Here is a 14,682-nt window from a genome sequence, read left to right on the forward strand (position 1 = left end):
GAAATACTCCCTTTAATCACAGCCACATTCTCTAAACCAGAGGTAATAGGACATTGTTTCCAGATAAATGGTGGAATGTTGTGTTTGTTTTGTGTTAACGGGACACAGCTCTATCGGTTGGAACATAAGCCTAACTTCATTAATTTCCTGGCTTGACGCTGCATCAGTTCCTTTGCACCAACAAAAGGTCTAGTTTCTCCCGCTGCAGGGTGGGTCATCGCACAAAACCCCTGGTTATCATGAAGTGTGAGAAGAGACTCTAGGATTGGCGCCATTAGGGTTCGTGGTCAATAATGTGCTGCAAACTCAATTATTTTTTTGTCATTTTTGAGAAAGGTAAATTCAAGTTGTAACTAAATTTATGACTAAACTGATCATCTAAGGCCTGTTCACACAAAACACGAAAACTATAATGACAACGATAAAGATATAGTTCTAAAAATCGTTCTAAATATAAAAATAGCACAGAGAAAGATATAGTTGGAATCACTTTTCCACAATAAAAACTTTAGCTGCTTTTCCAATGTTGGGTCAAACCGTCGTTCTCTTTGCTTAACCGTTCCATTCCTTGATCCGGTGTGGTGAGAAATCGAGTCCCCCCAGAAATCGAGTCTCCTTTAGGACCCCATGTGATCCCATTGGTTCAACAGGCTTTTAATGGGTAGCATTTTTAGCACCTGATTATAATTATAGTGTTTATAGTGTTTAAAATGTGTTATAATGACCATTAATGTCTTTTAAATGACATGGTTCATATAATAGTATATAACTGAAGCTGTAGGTTGTGAAATGAAGCATTTCTCATGCTTACGGTTTATTTTTATTTAGCTTTTGTACTAACATAGCATACACTACCTGATTAGCCTGCTAGCTTAGCTTATATTATATTAGGTATGATTTTTGCTTCCAATATAGTTCCCAATTACATGTTTCAAATTAATGTTTGTATGTACTTAGCATGACAATTAATTTATTACAAATGTATTATAGTATTACTGTACCACATTTCTATTATTGTGAACATAGTATGTTGCAACAATCCTTATCCTTATAAAAAAATACATTTTAAGGCATGGTTATGTTTCCAGTTTGTTTTATTATGCAATACATAGGCATTCATTTTATATTTCAAGCCTGTTGTTTGTGCACTTAATGTAATAAACATCATACAATAGTGAAATAGGTTATAATTAGTCAAGGAATCCCAAATGAAAATATAACTAGAATCATTCTTTACCATTCTTAGAATCGTTTGGCCCAACGGTGGAAAAGTGCCTATTGACAGCCAATCAGAATCCATCCTGCTTTAAAGAGCTTGAGAATTTAAAGCTGCAGGAGACAAAACTGCAGCACGCGCTTAGAATAAACATAACAATATCGTTCGCTGGTGTGGACGCTAATATAGTTATAGTTATCGTTCATGGTGTGAACAGGCGTTTAGTCAATTTTTAAACATCTCATTAGAGCTGCATGATTAAAGTAAATAGATCACAATCTCGATTCAAACACCCACACGATTTATTAATGACAACGATTTGCCCGTATCTATTAAACCTTTGACAAAATCATACCTGAACATTTAAATTTGTGTTTGTGCTGTTGCGCTGAGCCAGAGAGAGCAGTTTTGAACCACACATTAGTTATTTCTGTGTTACAAATATTCAAATTATCACAGAAGTACTGAGATAAAAGTTTAAAGTTAGGATATAAACACTGATGTCTACGATACAGCAAACTACCTTTTGAAACTAACTTGGCACTTCAAATAACGGTGTTTTAATTACATCTTACGACACTAGGTGGCGACAAGTGACTGTTAAAAAATGTGTTTGTCATTGAATCATTCACTCAAAAGATTCATTCAAAAACACAGATTCATCCAGTAATGAAACAAGTATTTATTAATGAGTCATTGAATACATTCAAACCATTTCTTTTATAATTCATTCAAATTAATTAAACATTTTTCCCAGCAATTAATATTTTGTTACATCCTCTAGTAGTCATGTTATTTTGTTTAGCTTATATTCAGAATCGTGGGAGAATCGTGATCTCTATTTGAAATCAATAAATCGTGATTTCTCATTTTATCCAGAATTGTGCAGCTCTACATCTAATAAGATAGCACAGTATATTAAATCGATTATGATTAGAGAAATTTCATTTTGTAAATCAGTGGAAAAAAGCACTTTACAGACTTCCTGATTGAAAATAGCTAGAGCTTCGTTCAATTTCAAGTTCAAAAATCAACTGGTCTTTCCACTTCTAAATGTTGGAGACAGAATGTAACAGAGAGAGGTCATTGTATTTTCTATATTCAGAGAGGGCAAAACTGTGTTTTTTTTTTTCTTGCTCCTCTATTACTTCCTCAGTTTAAATACTACTGAGACATGCAGTTAAAATATATTATCATCAGTTCTTTGTGTTTGTACAGAATGCACTTTGAATAATACGGTGATTTACTTACTATGTGTGTTTGGATTTATTGAGTGATATAGTTCTCCTGGTTTGGTTGTTATTCTTGATAACACAACTAATTTTCTTTTGTAAAACTGTCATTAAATTCTGTCCTGAAAATACTGTACAAGTTTGTACTGTATGTGTCTCATGAAATTCAGGCAATAACAAGCTGATGTAAAATACGAACATACCATGCTATTGCTGTATAATAGTGTCTATCTTGAAATAAATTTAAATGATTACGGAAACACTTGCAACCAACCTAAACGCATTCAAAGCTGTTACAAACATGCCTACTTTATTTTATTCTAGTTGAGAAGACAATAGTTTGCATTTCAAACTCAAAAAAGTGTACTGTTGTCAAGTCAAATCACCCCTTTTTGAGTAGTTTGAGCTTATGACTAATTGTTTCTGCATAAAAATACAGACTAGTTAATCATTGGAATGCATGAATTTCAATATACAATCATGTCACATAGCAAAAAAATGGCATTAGTCATCATCTGAACCAGAGAAATGGTGTGAAAAAAGGAAGAATGATTTACATGCAAATTGCTCCTCAGCGAACGAACAGTTCCCAACAACGTTAAACTGCTTTCCAATAGGATCATATTTTAATCCATTATATTTATATCCATACAGAGGAATTCAAATTTGTGCCTGCATGTCAAGTAGGTCATCTATTGGCAAGGATGCATATTGAAATTTAAGCATTCGATAGATTTGCAGGCTGTGGTCCCTCATTCCATTCTTAAAAGTTGTTAAAAACATGGAGAAAATGGATGCACTACATAAAATGAGCATTTCACAGGCTAAGTGCCAGAGTTCAGCATATTTCACAGGACTAAAAAGAGCAAAATTTGTCGTCTTCTGAGTTGAGCAACGGTTTTGGTCTGCATCCAGAGCTGTAAAGAGACAGCCAACACAATGCTTGTCACCCAATAAAACCTCCAGTGGGACCTGACAGCCTTCCAGATGAGGCTGGATCTCTCCCAAATGAATCCATCAGGGAAGATGTCTGGCACTTGCACAACCCATTTTTACTTTCTCACTCCCTGAACGGTCCAATCCCTTCGCTCTTCTTACATTTCTGGCAGAGTTTCAGTCCCTTGGGCTTTGCTAAACTCTCTCCTTCTCACACGCACAAACAGAAAACCAAACGCAGACAAAGATAAAGGAGTTTGTACGACTTAAGACAAAGTGTAGGGTGATAGAATGCAGAAAATAGGAGAAAAGTACAAAAAACTCTGTTTTATATGTCAGGAAGGTTCTGTACCTGGAAAATACTGCCACTTTATTGGCTGTTTAATCCACTAGATCACATTATTTAAATCTTCCTTGCACACACACTGTCCATAGTGTTTCAGAGTAAAAAAAAAAAGTCTATTAGGCCATGAAACGCTGCCCATTTCTTACTTTTCAAGATGTTGCAAAAGATTTAAAATGTTTTTTTCTTTTTTACGCAATACTATTAACTTTCATATGAGCTGCCTTCATTGTGTGTATGAAATTAAAGGGATGGTTCCCCCAAAAATAGACAAATAGAAACCTTTGCTTTCAAGGAAAATGATGCAGAATTTCCATGAGATCCATGAGCCATGATCTCTCAGAAGACATCCAAAGTGATCTATTTTCCATTTCTAACAATCTGCAGAAGTATGATCATATTACAGGAATATTATTTTATTTTATTTTATTTTATAAGGCTTTGCTAACTGCAATGTACCTTTTAACGGTGGTGTGAAATAATTGTGCTTCATCTCACAGCCACATGAGGGCAGCAGACATCTCCTCAGCAAATTTACAGGTAATATAAAAACAAAGAATTCACAAAAGCAACAAACCTGGGCTGTATCTACAAAGAATATTATTATAATTCTACTGAAGTTGTAACCACGTTCTTTTTACTCGTTTGCCACAGCCTAGCACAGAAGATATTGTTTTGTGTTTTTTTTTCTCAGAAAAATCTGTCAGATTTCAGAAACATGCACAGCACAAGCTTAATGCAAGAACAATAGCAAGTTTTGAGTTACTGATTAGCTGCTACGTGTGATCAGTTTTGTACAAAGAGTTTTGAAAATATACCACCTACCTGTGAAAATTAGCAGTTAAAAGAAATGTAACTTAGTCCTCACATATAGTTGTTTCTATATAAATGTCAAAATGGCTAGAAACATTCAAACACTCCTACTCTAGGCCAAATCCTATTACTCACTCCAACACTGAAATACCGACGACATTTGTCTTAATGTGGTCTGTTGACTTCATTAAATCAGGTATGGGTTTCCTATAAGTACTCTAGAGGAACAAAGGCATGCAGGTCAGGTGAATTTATACAGAGGCGGGCTTTAATGGCACAAAAGTGCCTTATAAGCTCACTTTAGACATTTCACATTTGCAGTTAGATCAAGTTATTTAATGCTGAATGTGTATGTCAAAACCTGAATGTTTAGATCTATTAAATACCCACTTTGGGAAAAAAAAAACATGAAAGACGTGGTGTGGGCTCAGTAGAGTCACTTGACCTTTTCTGAAATAATTACCTGCTTCCAGGTGAACTGCTTCCAGGTGAGCTGCATGCTTCTTCTCTGAGGGTAAATGTTTAAAATCCCAGACAAAAATCATTTAATTGAGCATTAGTAATACTGTTGTTATAGAAACAATCATTCAGTTTATGCATATCATCTGTTTATTTACAATAGAGCCCAGTGCAGGCTTGGGGTGGCAGAGACAGGGAGCCCTGGAACTGTGACAGCCAGGACAGCAACCAGGATCTCTGAAAGGAGGAAGCTATGATTGGACCTTTTGGGATCAGGATGGCCCAAGAGAGAATGCGGGAGTGAGTGTCACCTCTGGGACAAGGTGGCAAAGAAAGGGAACACTGGGGCAGTTGAGGCAACAACTCAGGGACCATTCATACTCTGATGATGCCCCAGATGTTAATGCCACTGCTGTCTATTTGGCGGCAGTGGCATTAACATCTGGAGAGGCCAGATGGATCCTTTGAGATCTGGATGGCAAGAGAAAGAGAGAGCTTTTGGACTGGAGTGGTGTTGGGCACTGGCAAATTTCTCTAGGACTGGAGCTTTGAGACCAAGAGACTGAAAGAGGGAGCTCTGAGGATGGTGCAGCTGAGAAGGCAACTCAGGGAGCAAGCAGACTATGACAAAGAACTCTGAAGTTGCCCTAGATGTTAATGCCACTGCTGTCTCTTTGGGGCTGGAGGCACTGACATCTGGGGAGGGCATCATGAGGGATCTAGATGGCCTGAAAGAGAGAGAGAGCTCTTGGACTGGGGCGGTCTTGAGCACTGGCTAGTTTATCTGGGACTGGAGCTCTGGTACAAGGTGGCAAAGAAAGGGAACTCTGGGGCAGTTGAGGCAACAACTCAGGAACCATTCATACTCTGATGATACCCCAGATGTTAATGCCACTGCTGTCTATTTGGCGGCAGTGGCATTAACATCTGGAGAGGCCAGATGGATCCTTTGGGATCTGGATGGCAAGAGAAAGAGAGAGCTTTTGGACTGGAGTGGTGTTGGGCACTGGCTAATTTCTCTAGGACTGGAGCTTTGAGACCAGGAGACTGAAAGAGGGAGCTCTGAGGATGGTGCAGCTGAGACGGCAACTCAGGGAGCAAGCAGACTATGACAAAGAACTCTGAAGTTGCCCTAGATGTTAATGCCACTGCTGTCTCTTTGGGGCAGGCGGCACTGACATCTGGGGAGGGCATCATGAGGGATCTAGATGGCCTGAAAGAGAGAGAGAGCTCTTGGACTGGGGTGGTCTTGAGCACTGGCTAGTTTATCTGGGACTGGAGCTCTGGTACAAGGTGGCAAAGAAAGGGAACTCTGGGGCAGTTGAGGCAACAACTCAGGGACCATTCATACTCTGATGATACCCCAGATGTTAATGCCACTGCTGTCTATTTGGCGGCAGTGGCATTAACATCTGGAGAGGCCAGATGGATCCTTTGGGATCTGGATGGCAAGAGAAAGAGAGAGCTTTTGGACTGGAGTGGTGTTGGGCACTGGCTAATTTCTCTAGGACTGGAACTTTGAGACCAGGAGACTGAAAGAGGGAGCTCTGAGGATGGTGCAGCTGAGACGGCAACTCAGGGAGCAAGCAGACTATGACAAAGAACTCTGAAGTTGCCCTAGATGTTAATGCCACTGCCGTCTCTTTGGGGGCAGTAGCATTAACATCTGGGGAGGCTATCATGAGGGATCTGGACTGGGGTGGTCTTGGGCACTGCTTAGGTTGCAGCCATTAAAGGGAGCTCTAGGCCTGGGGCAGCCAAGACAGCAGATGGGACAGGGTGCAGGATGCACTGGGACTCTGGAAGAGAGTTGTACTTTGGTGTACTGGCTTTGACAAGAACATCTGGGGCAGCTGTGAAAGGAGCAGCCTGAAAGGTTCCTGTCATTTTAATGACCCTATTTACAGTGTCACCTCCACGTCTGTGACCTGAAACAAAGTTTACTCTGTTAATATATTACAACTAGAACAGATTTGAATGGGCAACTTTAGCTTTCACAATAGATAAAGTTTTAATACCTTAAGCCAGTTGTGAAGGAGGATCTTGTCTAACTGAATCCGCTGCTCAGGATTATATTGCAGGAGACAACCAATCAAATGGCAGCATTCTGTATAAAAGATAGGAGAGATTATTACCTTAAACTTCACTTCTTCTCTCTTTGATAATGTTATTCTCAGTGATGAAATATTTTTAATTCAGAATTAGCTGAATTCAGCCATTTAGCTGTAATAAAGTGCTCACCTTTTGATAAGCCAGATTTGGACCAGAGATTTGCATTGATGACATCCAGGTCAGTGTTGGATGGATAATCCCCACACACCAATGCAAACAATAGTACACCAAGCGACCACACTGTCGCTGGCTCGCCATGGTACTGTCCCTCCATTGTATACTCAGGCGGGCAGTACAGATCTGTGCCTGAATCAAAGAAATTTAGTCTGATGTGCAAGTGTGCATTACCAAAAAAAAGAAAAAAAAAAGAGAAAAGATTTGATGCTCCTGACTTGACACAATAGATTGAGAATCTGAAGGATAATACGTACCTATAAACAAATTATATGGTGAGTTCACAAGAAGATCACCGCACCCGAAGTCGATCAGCTTTACTTCAAAGGTGTCCTCGTTAAACAGCAGATTCTCGAGTTTGATGTCGCCATGTAGCACACCACGTTGGCAGCACATGAGTGCAGCGTGGGTTGCCTGCCTCATGACAACCTGTGCTAACTCCTCATCGATGAAGCCTCCGTGGCGCTCTGCGACACCAAACAAGTCCTCGCAAGGTGAGGGCCGCTCTAAGACCATGATGTAATCGTCGGGTCGATCCTGCCAGTCCAGGAGTTCGATGATCTCAGAAACTCTGGGACCTTCATTGGCAAGAATCAACAGAGCAACCTCCACTGGGAGGGGTTTGGGATGCCCCGGCTAGAAGACAGAAAATTTTTTGGTATTTGGAGGTGGTTTCCCAAATAGGGAATCTGTAGACAATTTGTCTATGTAGTTTATATTAATATAAGAGGTGTGAAACTGAAAACAGTAACTGAGAAAAAACACAGCCTACTTACAATGCTGATATAAACCACATTCTCCGTCTTTGTAACAAATTTCACTGCTACCTGTAGAACAAAAAACAAACCAAAAGAGGGATTTATGTAAAATTTCACGTAAAGTTTGAAAGATTTAAATTCCATGCATGATTTTAAAATTATGTAGAGCATGTTTTGTCAGTCTGACTAGTTTTACAGGTGCTCTAATCAGTGGACATATGATACACTAAGAGGCTTTGTAAAGGATAGAGTGAGATATCACAAGGATGAGGATAAGACTAAATGATTTTCTAACTAAATATTGTTAGTACAAAAAAGAGGAAACCTTGACGCCATCTTCCAAACGACTCCCTTCATATACTGCTCCGAAACATCCTTCACCCAGCAAATTGCCAATTTTGTAGTGTTGAGAATTGATAACTGTTAAAATATAAACAAGCAGTGACATTTCATCAGGACAGGAAAGACAATGTCCAGAAGAAGACATAAAATGGTGGTACTATTTGCACATATTGTAATCAAAAATGTGTGTTGTGCCAGTAAACTGACCCTCAATTCTCGTCGCCACTTCCCCATCATTCTCAAAAGACACAAGGTCCTCTGTTGTACTGATTGATGTTTGCAGAACATCAACACTCCAGTCCGACACAGATCTGGCTGGAGCTTGAAGGATGTTGACACTCCAGTCAGATGCAGTAGGCGCTGGTGTCTGGAAAATATTGAGGCTCCAATCAGATGGAGAGCGGACAGAAGCAGTGAAGAGATCGGTGCTCCAGTCAGGCACAGAGTGGACAGGAGCAGGGAGAATGTCAGTGCTTGAATCACATGGAGAGCTGAGAGGAGTGGAAAGGATTTTGACACTCAAATCTGGCGCAGAGCAAACTGGAGTGGGTTCGACATCGGCGCTCCAGTCAGATGCAGAGCTGTCAGGAGTGGGAAAGATGTCAGCACTCCAATCAGGCGTGGAGTGAAGTGGAGTGGGTTGGACATCAGCACTCCAATAAGATGCAGAGCAGACTGGAGCGGGGAGGACATCGAGACTCCAGTCAGACCCAGAGTGGACAGGAGCGGGGAAAATGTTGGAGCTCCATTCAGATGGAGAGTGGACAGAAGCAGTGAAGACATCAGTGCTCCAGTCAGGCACAGAGTGGACAGGAGCAGGGAGAATATCAGTGCTTGAATCAGACTGAGAGCTGAGAGGAGTGGGAAAGATATTGACACTCAAATATGGCGCAGAGCAAACTGGAGTAGGTTCGACATTGGCGCCCCAGTCAGATGCAGAGCTGTCAGGAGCGGGAAAGATGTCAGCGCTCCAATCAGGCGTGGAGTGAAGTGGAGTGGGTTGGACATCAGCACTCCAATCAGATGCAGAGCAGACTGGAGCGGGGAGGACATCAGTGCTCCAGTCAAAAGCAGAGTGGATTGGAGTGGGGAGGACGTTGTCGCTCCATTCGCGAACTGTAAGATGGAGGCAATTATCATCAGCCTCAGGCTGGCCAGTGGGAAGGACTTTAGGATTACTGGTACAAAGATCTTGACGATCATGGTTCTCTACAGTTAGGATGGCATGCTGGAGAAAAATATGATCTAAATAGGAGAATGATACCAAAAGTTAAATATTGCAAATATTGGATACTGATCACTGCAACTAAGATACTTATTGTAATTAATGAAAGGCTTTCATTAAATATTTCATATCGACATTCAGAATTTCATATTAAAATAAATGAATTATTTCTATTTGTTAAAGTCTTGTGTCATGTGTAAAATAAATGTCATGTTCTGAATATCAGAATTCTGATAAGCAACTTTTTTTTTTTTTTTCAGTGTGTAAGTTACAGATTCTTATAACATAGTCATGTTATTTACCATCAGAACTTCTTGCAGATGGACCGTCTGAAGGTGTTTCGGCTGCCTCAGTATCCTGGTTTTCCTCACTACCCTGACCTGAGGTGGTCTTGAGGTATTTTTTGCCACCTCTTCGATGAGAAAAGGCCCACTTCCAAAACCTTCTCTTCTTTTTAAAAGCATCCTCCTTCCTTCCTCTCTCTTTTTTACCATCCACAATTGGATGTGGATGGTTTTCCACTTTACTTGTGGAAGATTGTGCTGGTGTACAGTATTTGTACACACTATCACAATCCTTTATTGCTGGCTTACAACATGAATTGAGTTGTCCCATATTCGCTGTTGTGAGTGAGCTGCAGGATGAGCAAAGTAAGGCTAGTTTTTGCCCACATGCTTACACATACATTATGATAACATTATAGAACTCTGTAACGTTCTGCCAGTTCATGAACGTGTGTTTCTATGCTAATTTCGACAGTACCAAAGCCAGTACCCTATTGGTTCGAACCACTACGTGGGCGTGGCTTCTCCTCAGCGCTAATTCACAGTGCAAATGTGTTACTGTAGCTACTTTTTGAAGGAGCAGAGAGCGATTCTTGAACTTTTGCGTGAAAAACGCGAAGATTTATTTGGGGATTCATCATGCCACGCCCTGTTTGATGAATAAACGATTTGTGATTCATTTTTTGTCGCTTCAAATCGGTTGCATGTAAGTGCATCATTCAAACTGTAAATAATGTCGCGAGCTTATTCTTGTATTTAAACACAAAACCATAATTCATTACTTAGCACGTGAAATATAAGTATCTAATCAGTCTTCTAAGGTTTTGTCATTTCAAAAGTGTTACAACCTTGTTTCGAGCGCTGTGATTATATCTGGCTTGTACTTTAATCGAGGACCATTTACAAAACACATAAGGTTAGGCTACTTTAACCAGTAACTGTCCATTTATAAAAGCTGGTATTGTACTGTCCTAGTTATTTTGAATAACTGTGTTACTAGGTTCAATGAAGTGGTTGCCAGTACGTTATCGCATTGTTCTTAAGATTCTCGTACTTGTTTTTAAGGCCATTCACAATTTAGCGCCTATTTACCTGTCTAGGATGGTCACAGTGTAACGTGTAACGTTACTCCGCCCAGATCCTTGAGATCTGAAAACAAATATCGACTTGCCGTTGCTAAGACAAAATACAAACACAAAGGTGATCGAGTCGCTATTAGATCCATCAAATCTTTATCTGTTAAAATCACATTTGCTTAAGTCTGAATGCAAATTCTAATTATGGAGAGTGATGTTTAATATGTTATGTGTGTGTTTTACATTGTTTTATTTGTTTTTATTTATACTTTTGTTTGCTCTTGGCACTGTGAAGCACTTTGGACAACTAACGTTGTATTAAATTGGTGCTATATAAATAAAATACAAAATGCAAAATACAAATACAAAATACTGCCAACCACTTCGACACATCTAAATCCGTCGAGATGTATTGATAGACATACAATACGGTAATAATATCAAAATGTATTAAAGAATGTATTTGAGATGACAAATGGTTACTTTTGCATGTCATAACAGTAAACCAAATACTTAAGCCACACTTAAATTTAAAATAAACACCTATGGCATAAAAAGAATATACCACAAACACACTTGTCAATCAAAACAATTAAAAACAACAACAAAAGCTTTTTTGGGTTTCAAAAAATAGGACATATTAATAATGTGGTCACTTGTTAAAAGTTTTAGGACTAGGAAAAGTTGTACACTAATACAATATATATATATATATATATATATATATATATAGAGGCAAATACGTGAAGGTATAAAATAAAGAATTTATGTCATCTTGTTGGTCTGCTGTGGCAGGTCAAAAAACACGCATCCATGCAGACCTATAATATTTCATGATGTATGTACAGCCACAATGTTATTTATGTTTTGGTTGTGGAAACCATTAAACTAAACCTTGGACTCCCAAAGGCATGATTTATTTAGAGACACTAAACAAAAGGTTCATCAGAGATTCCTTTAATGTTAGTCTTATCTTCAATACAAATGCATACACATCAATTTCAGCTAAAATCACATAGAATTACTATTGCAATAAACATCACAATACGAAAAAAAAAATAATGCTGGTCTTCAAGCAGGAAAGAGGTACATTCATCCTACACACACACACACGCACACGCACACACACACACACACACACACACACACACACACACACACACACACACAGGAACAGATAAAAATGGAAATTCACATGACTATACAACACTAATATAATGTGCTTGTGAAAGCTTGCATTCAATGACTGTGGTAATGTATTGGTGAGAGGAAAGTGGTTTGGTGTGTTGTTGTTTTTTTTCTTTTTTACTAAAAGCACAAAAGCCTATACAAACAAGCCAGCATTACTCAGTATAAATATTCTTCATCCAAAATCAGTGCAGCACCTTCTTCATCTGTTTTTCAGGCTTTATCTGGTCTATTTAACACCTGGTCGAAATTACGCATGGACTTTCTGACAAAAAGCCCATTAAATCTTCTTAGTATTCAAAGAATGTTCTTTTTTTTCGTCAATGTTTTATTTTTGTTACCTTGTACCTCAAAGGTCCAGCTGTGAAGTACAGGTCAATGATTCTTTTTTTTTCTTTTTTCTTTTTTTGTTGTTGTTCCTTAATCGTTTTAGAGATATAAAATGGAGTAAAACATTCTTTGAAAAGTGGTTCAGTTTTCTTTTGAGGTGTTTTCCTTTTTCGAAAAAGTCTTTCGGTGAACTTGATCTATTGGATTCCCCTGAACAGACACATGGCAAACACCATGGCAAAAAGCTGTTGAGAAAAGAAACACAAACCTTTTAATGTTCAATCATAGGAAAGTAAACAAACAATTATGAATCATTTAAACAGTTTTGTGTCACAGATCTTAAGGGACAGTTTGATTCTTTGGGCCCCTTGCATGTTAAAAAAAAAAGCTTTATTCAGCTTTTCTGCTAAATTAACATAGTTGTTTTAAATTTGTATTGTACACAGCATGATGATTTCAAGTTGCTTCTCTCTGCAGTCTCTCGATTCAGCTGTCTGCCTCCAGCACATTACCACATGAGGGCAGCAGCGATTCAAAGAAAAGGACTGTCTCTCTTCTGTTAAAACTCAAACTCGTGTATCTGTGGCCATTTCTTCAAGGTCTGTCTCATGTCAATTCTCTGAGATAATATCAATGAAACGGACATAATGTAATACTGTACCTCAATCGTGAGTACAACGATAGCCAGGGCACCAGCAACATAGATGTACATCTCAAAGTAGTCTACAACCGCTGAATAGCAGCCCTGCAGATCCAAACAGAGACATAAGAAAAACATTTTAGTTTATACAGTTTTGTTAAATTATGGCATTATCTACTCACCTACATGTTGTCTTGAAAGCTAAATAATAATAATAATACATTTAAAAAAAACAACCCTCATATGACTTGGGCAGTATATTCGACCATTTGGTGCTTAGTTATCATCAATTATTGTTGGTGCTTAAATATTATCAGTTATTATTGGTGCTCAGTTATTAATGGTTCTTATTATATAAATGTTGAAAACAGTTTTTGCTGCTTACATTTTTGTAGAAACCATGATGCATTTTTTTAAGATCTTTGATGAATAGTATTGATTATTTATTCATGCATTTATTTGAAATAGATATTGTTTGTAACATTATAAATGTATTTACTGTCACTTTTAAACAATTGAATGTATCCTTGTTGAAGTAAAATATTAATTTAATTTTTAAAAAAATCTTACCCTAAAATTTTGCATGGAGTTTTTATCATGAGTTCCATAAAAATTAAAAACTGTTTTAAATAGTGACAATATTAAGAAATGATTCTTGAGCAGAAAATCAGCATATTAGAATGATTTCTGAAGGATCATGTGACACTGAAGACCTAAGTAATGATGTGAAATTCAGCTTTGCCCTCACAAGAAAACATTTTTTTTTTTTTTAAATGTATTCAAATAGAAAACAGATCTTTTAAATTGTAATAATATTTCACAATATTACTGTTTTTACTGAATTTTCCATTAAATAAATGCAGCCTTGGTGAGCAGAAGAGTGTCACAGTGTATGTGCTAGACAACACCATAAATACAATATAGCTAGATCTGGAAGATCACTTGTATCATCTTTATATTTCGGCATATTGCAAAGCCGTAAAACATGGTAACTCACTAAGGTATCATAGACATTATAGGCATTAATCTGCTTTGAAACAATGTCTATTGTGAAATGAGCTATACAAATATATTTGACTTGAGACTTGGAAGATTTGAACTGGACTGGATGATTTAATAAAGAATCATATTGACTCAATGATCTGTGGCCGGTTGCATAAACTGCTTAAACTAGTCTTACAAGTCTAATTGTTTCTTCAAGACAGGTCATAACTTTTTAAAATCAGTTACATATATGTATAAAAAAAAAAAGATGGATTATTTGTTTTCAAGACAGTCTTATCATAACTATGTTTTCATCCAATGTTACGAAACGTAACTTTTGCGCAAAATTGGAATATTGCATAAAACATTTGCCAATAAAGCAGCGTTTCCATACAAAATTGTCACTTCCTGGGAAATTGGCACATAATAATAAAGGAAAGTTCCTGCAGTCGGGGAAGAAACTGTGGCTCTTTTGTCCACCATCATAAATGACTGGCGTCTCAGAGAACACAGATGAAACGCAACAAACGCCGTCATGTTCTCTTGCGTTCGGATGCTGGTGTTTGTGAA

At 38.1% G+C, this 14,682-nt stretch overlaps 2 protein-coding genes across 3 annotated transcripts in view; both read right to left on the reverse strand.

Moving 5' to 3' along the window:
- Window positions 1-2,547: 2,547 nt before the first annotated feature.
- On the reverse strand, window positions 2,548-11,386 carry LOC125254165. 2 transcript variants are annotated; one of them, XM_048168630.1, is made up of 9 exons: window positions 10,987-11,386; window positions 9,913-10,244; window positions 8,593-9,630; window positions 8,369-8,463; window positions 8,062-8,112; window positions 7,543-7,921; window positions 7,241-7,417; window positions 7,018-7,106; window positions 2,548-6,927 (listed from the first exon to the last, which is right to left on the reverse strand). In XM_048168630.1, exons 2-9 carry the CDS (start codon window positions 10,223-10,225, stop codon window positions 6,901-6,903), a joined length of 2,169 nt encoding a protein of 722 aa, XP_048024587.1. In that variant the 5' UTR covers window positions 10,226-10,244; window positions 10,987-11,386; the 3' UTR covers window positions 2,548-6,900. The 2 variants fall into 2 exon arrangements, with proteins under 2 accessions (XP_048024587.1, XP_048024588.1); XM_048168631.1 differs by having other exon boundaries at window positions 9,913-11,386.
- A 525-nt stretch (window positions 11,387-11,911) lies between these two features.
- Window positions 11,912-14,682, reverse strand: part of tspan18b (tetraspanin 18b) — a 28,178-nt gene continuing 25,407 nt past the window's right edge. Inside the window, exons 7-8 of the mRNA XM_048168632.1 lie at window positions 13,150-13,233; window positions 11,912-12,733 (exon numbers count right to left, since the gene is read on the reverse strand). Of these exons, the coding sequence (XP_048024589.1) occupies window positions 12,686-12,733; window positions 13,150-13,233 (132 nt within the window). The 3' untranslated portion in view covers window positions 11,912-12,685. The remainder of the gene's footprint in view (window positions 12,734-13,149; window positions 13,234-14,682) is intronic.

This window comes from Megalobrama amblycephala, linkage group LG19 (genome assembly GCF_018812025.1).
Source record: "Megalobrama amblycephala isolate DHTTF-2021 linkage group LG19, ASM1881202v1, whole genome shotgun sequence".
Lineage (NCBI taxonomy): Eukaryota > Metazoa > Chordata > Actinopteri > Cypriniformes > Xenocyprididae > Megalobrama > Megalobrama amblycephala.

Coding starts and splice junctions, on each gene's coding strand:
- LOC125254165 (XM_048168630.1), bottom strand. CDS start 10,225: ATGGGACAACTCAATTCATGTTGTAAGCCAGCAATAAAGGATTGTGAT. Junction 8,464..8,592: donor AGTGGCGACGAGAATTGAGG/GTCAGTTTACTG, acceptor ATATTTTAACAG/TTATCAATTCTCAACACTAC. Junction 7,107..7,240: donor CAAATCTGGCTTATCAAAAG/GTGAGCACTTTA, acceptor TCTTTTATACAG/AATGCTGCCATTTGATTGGT.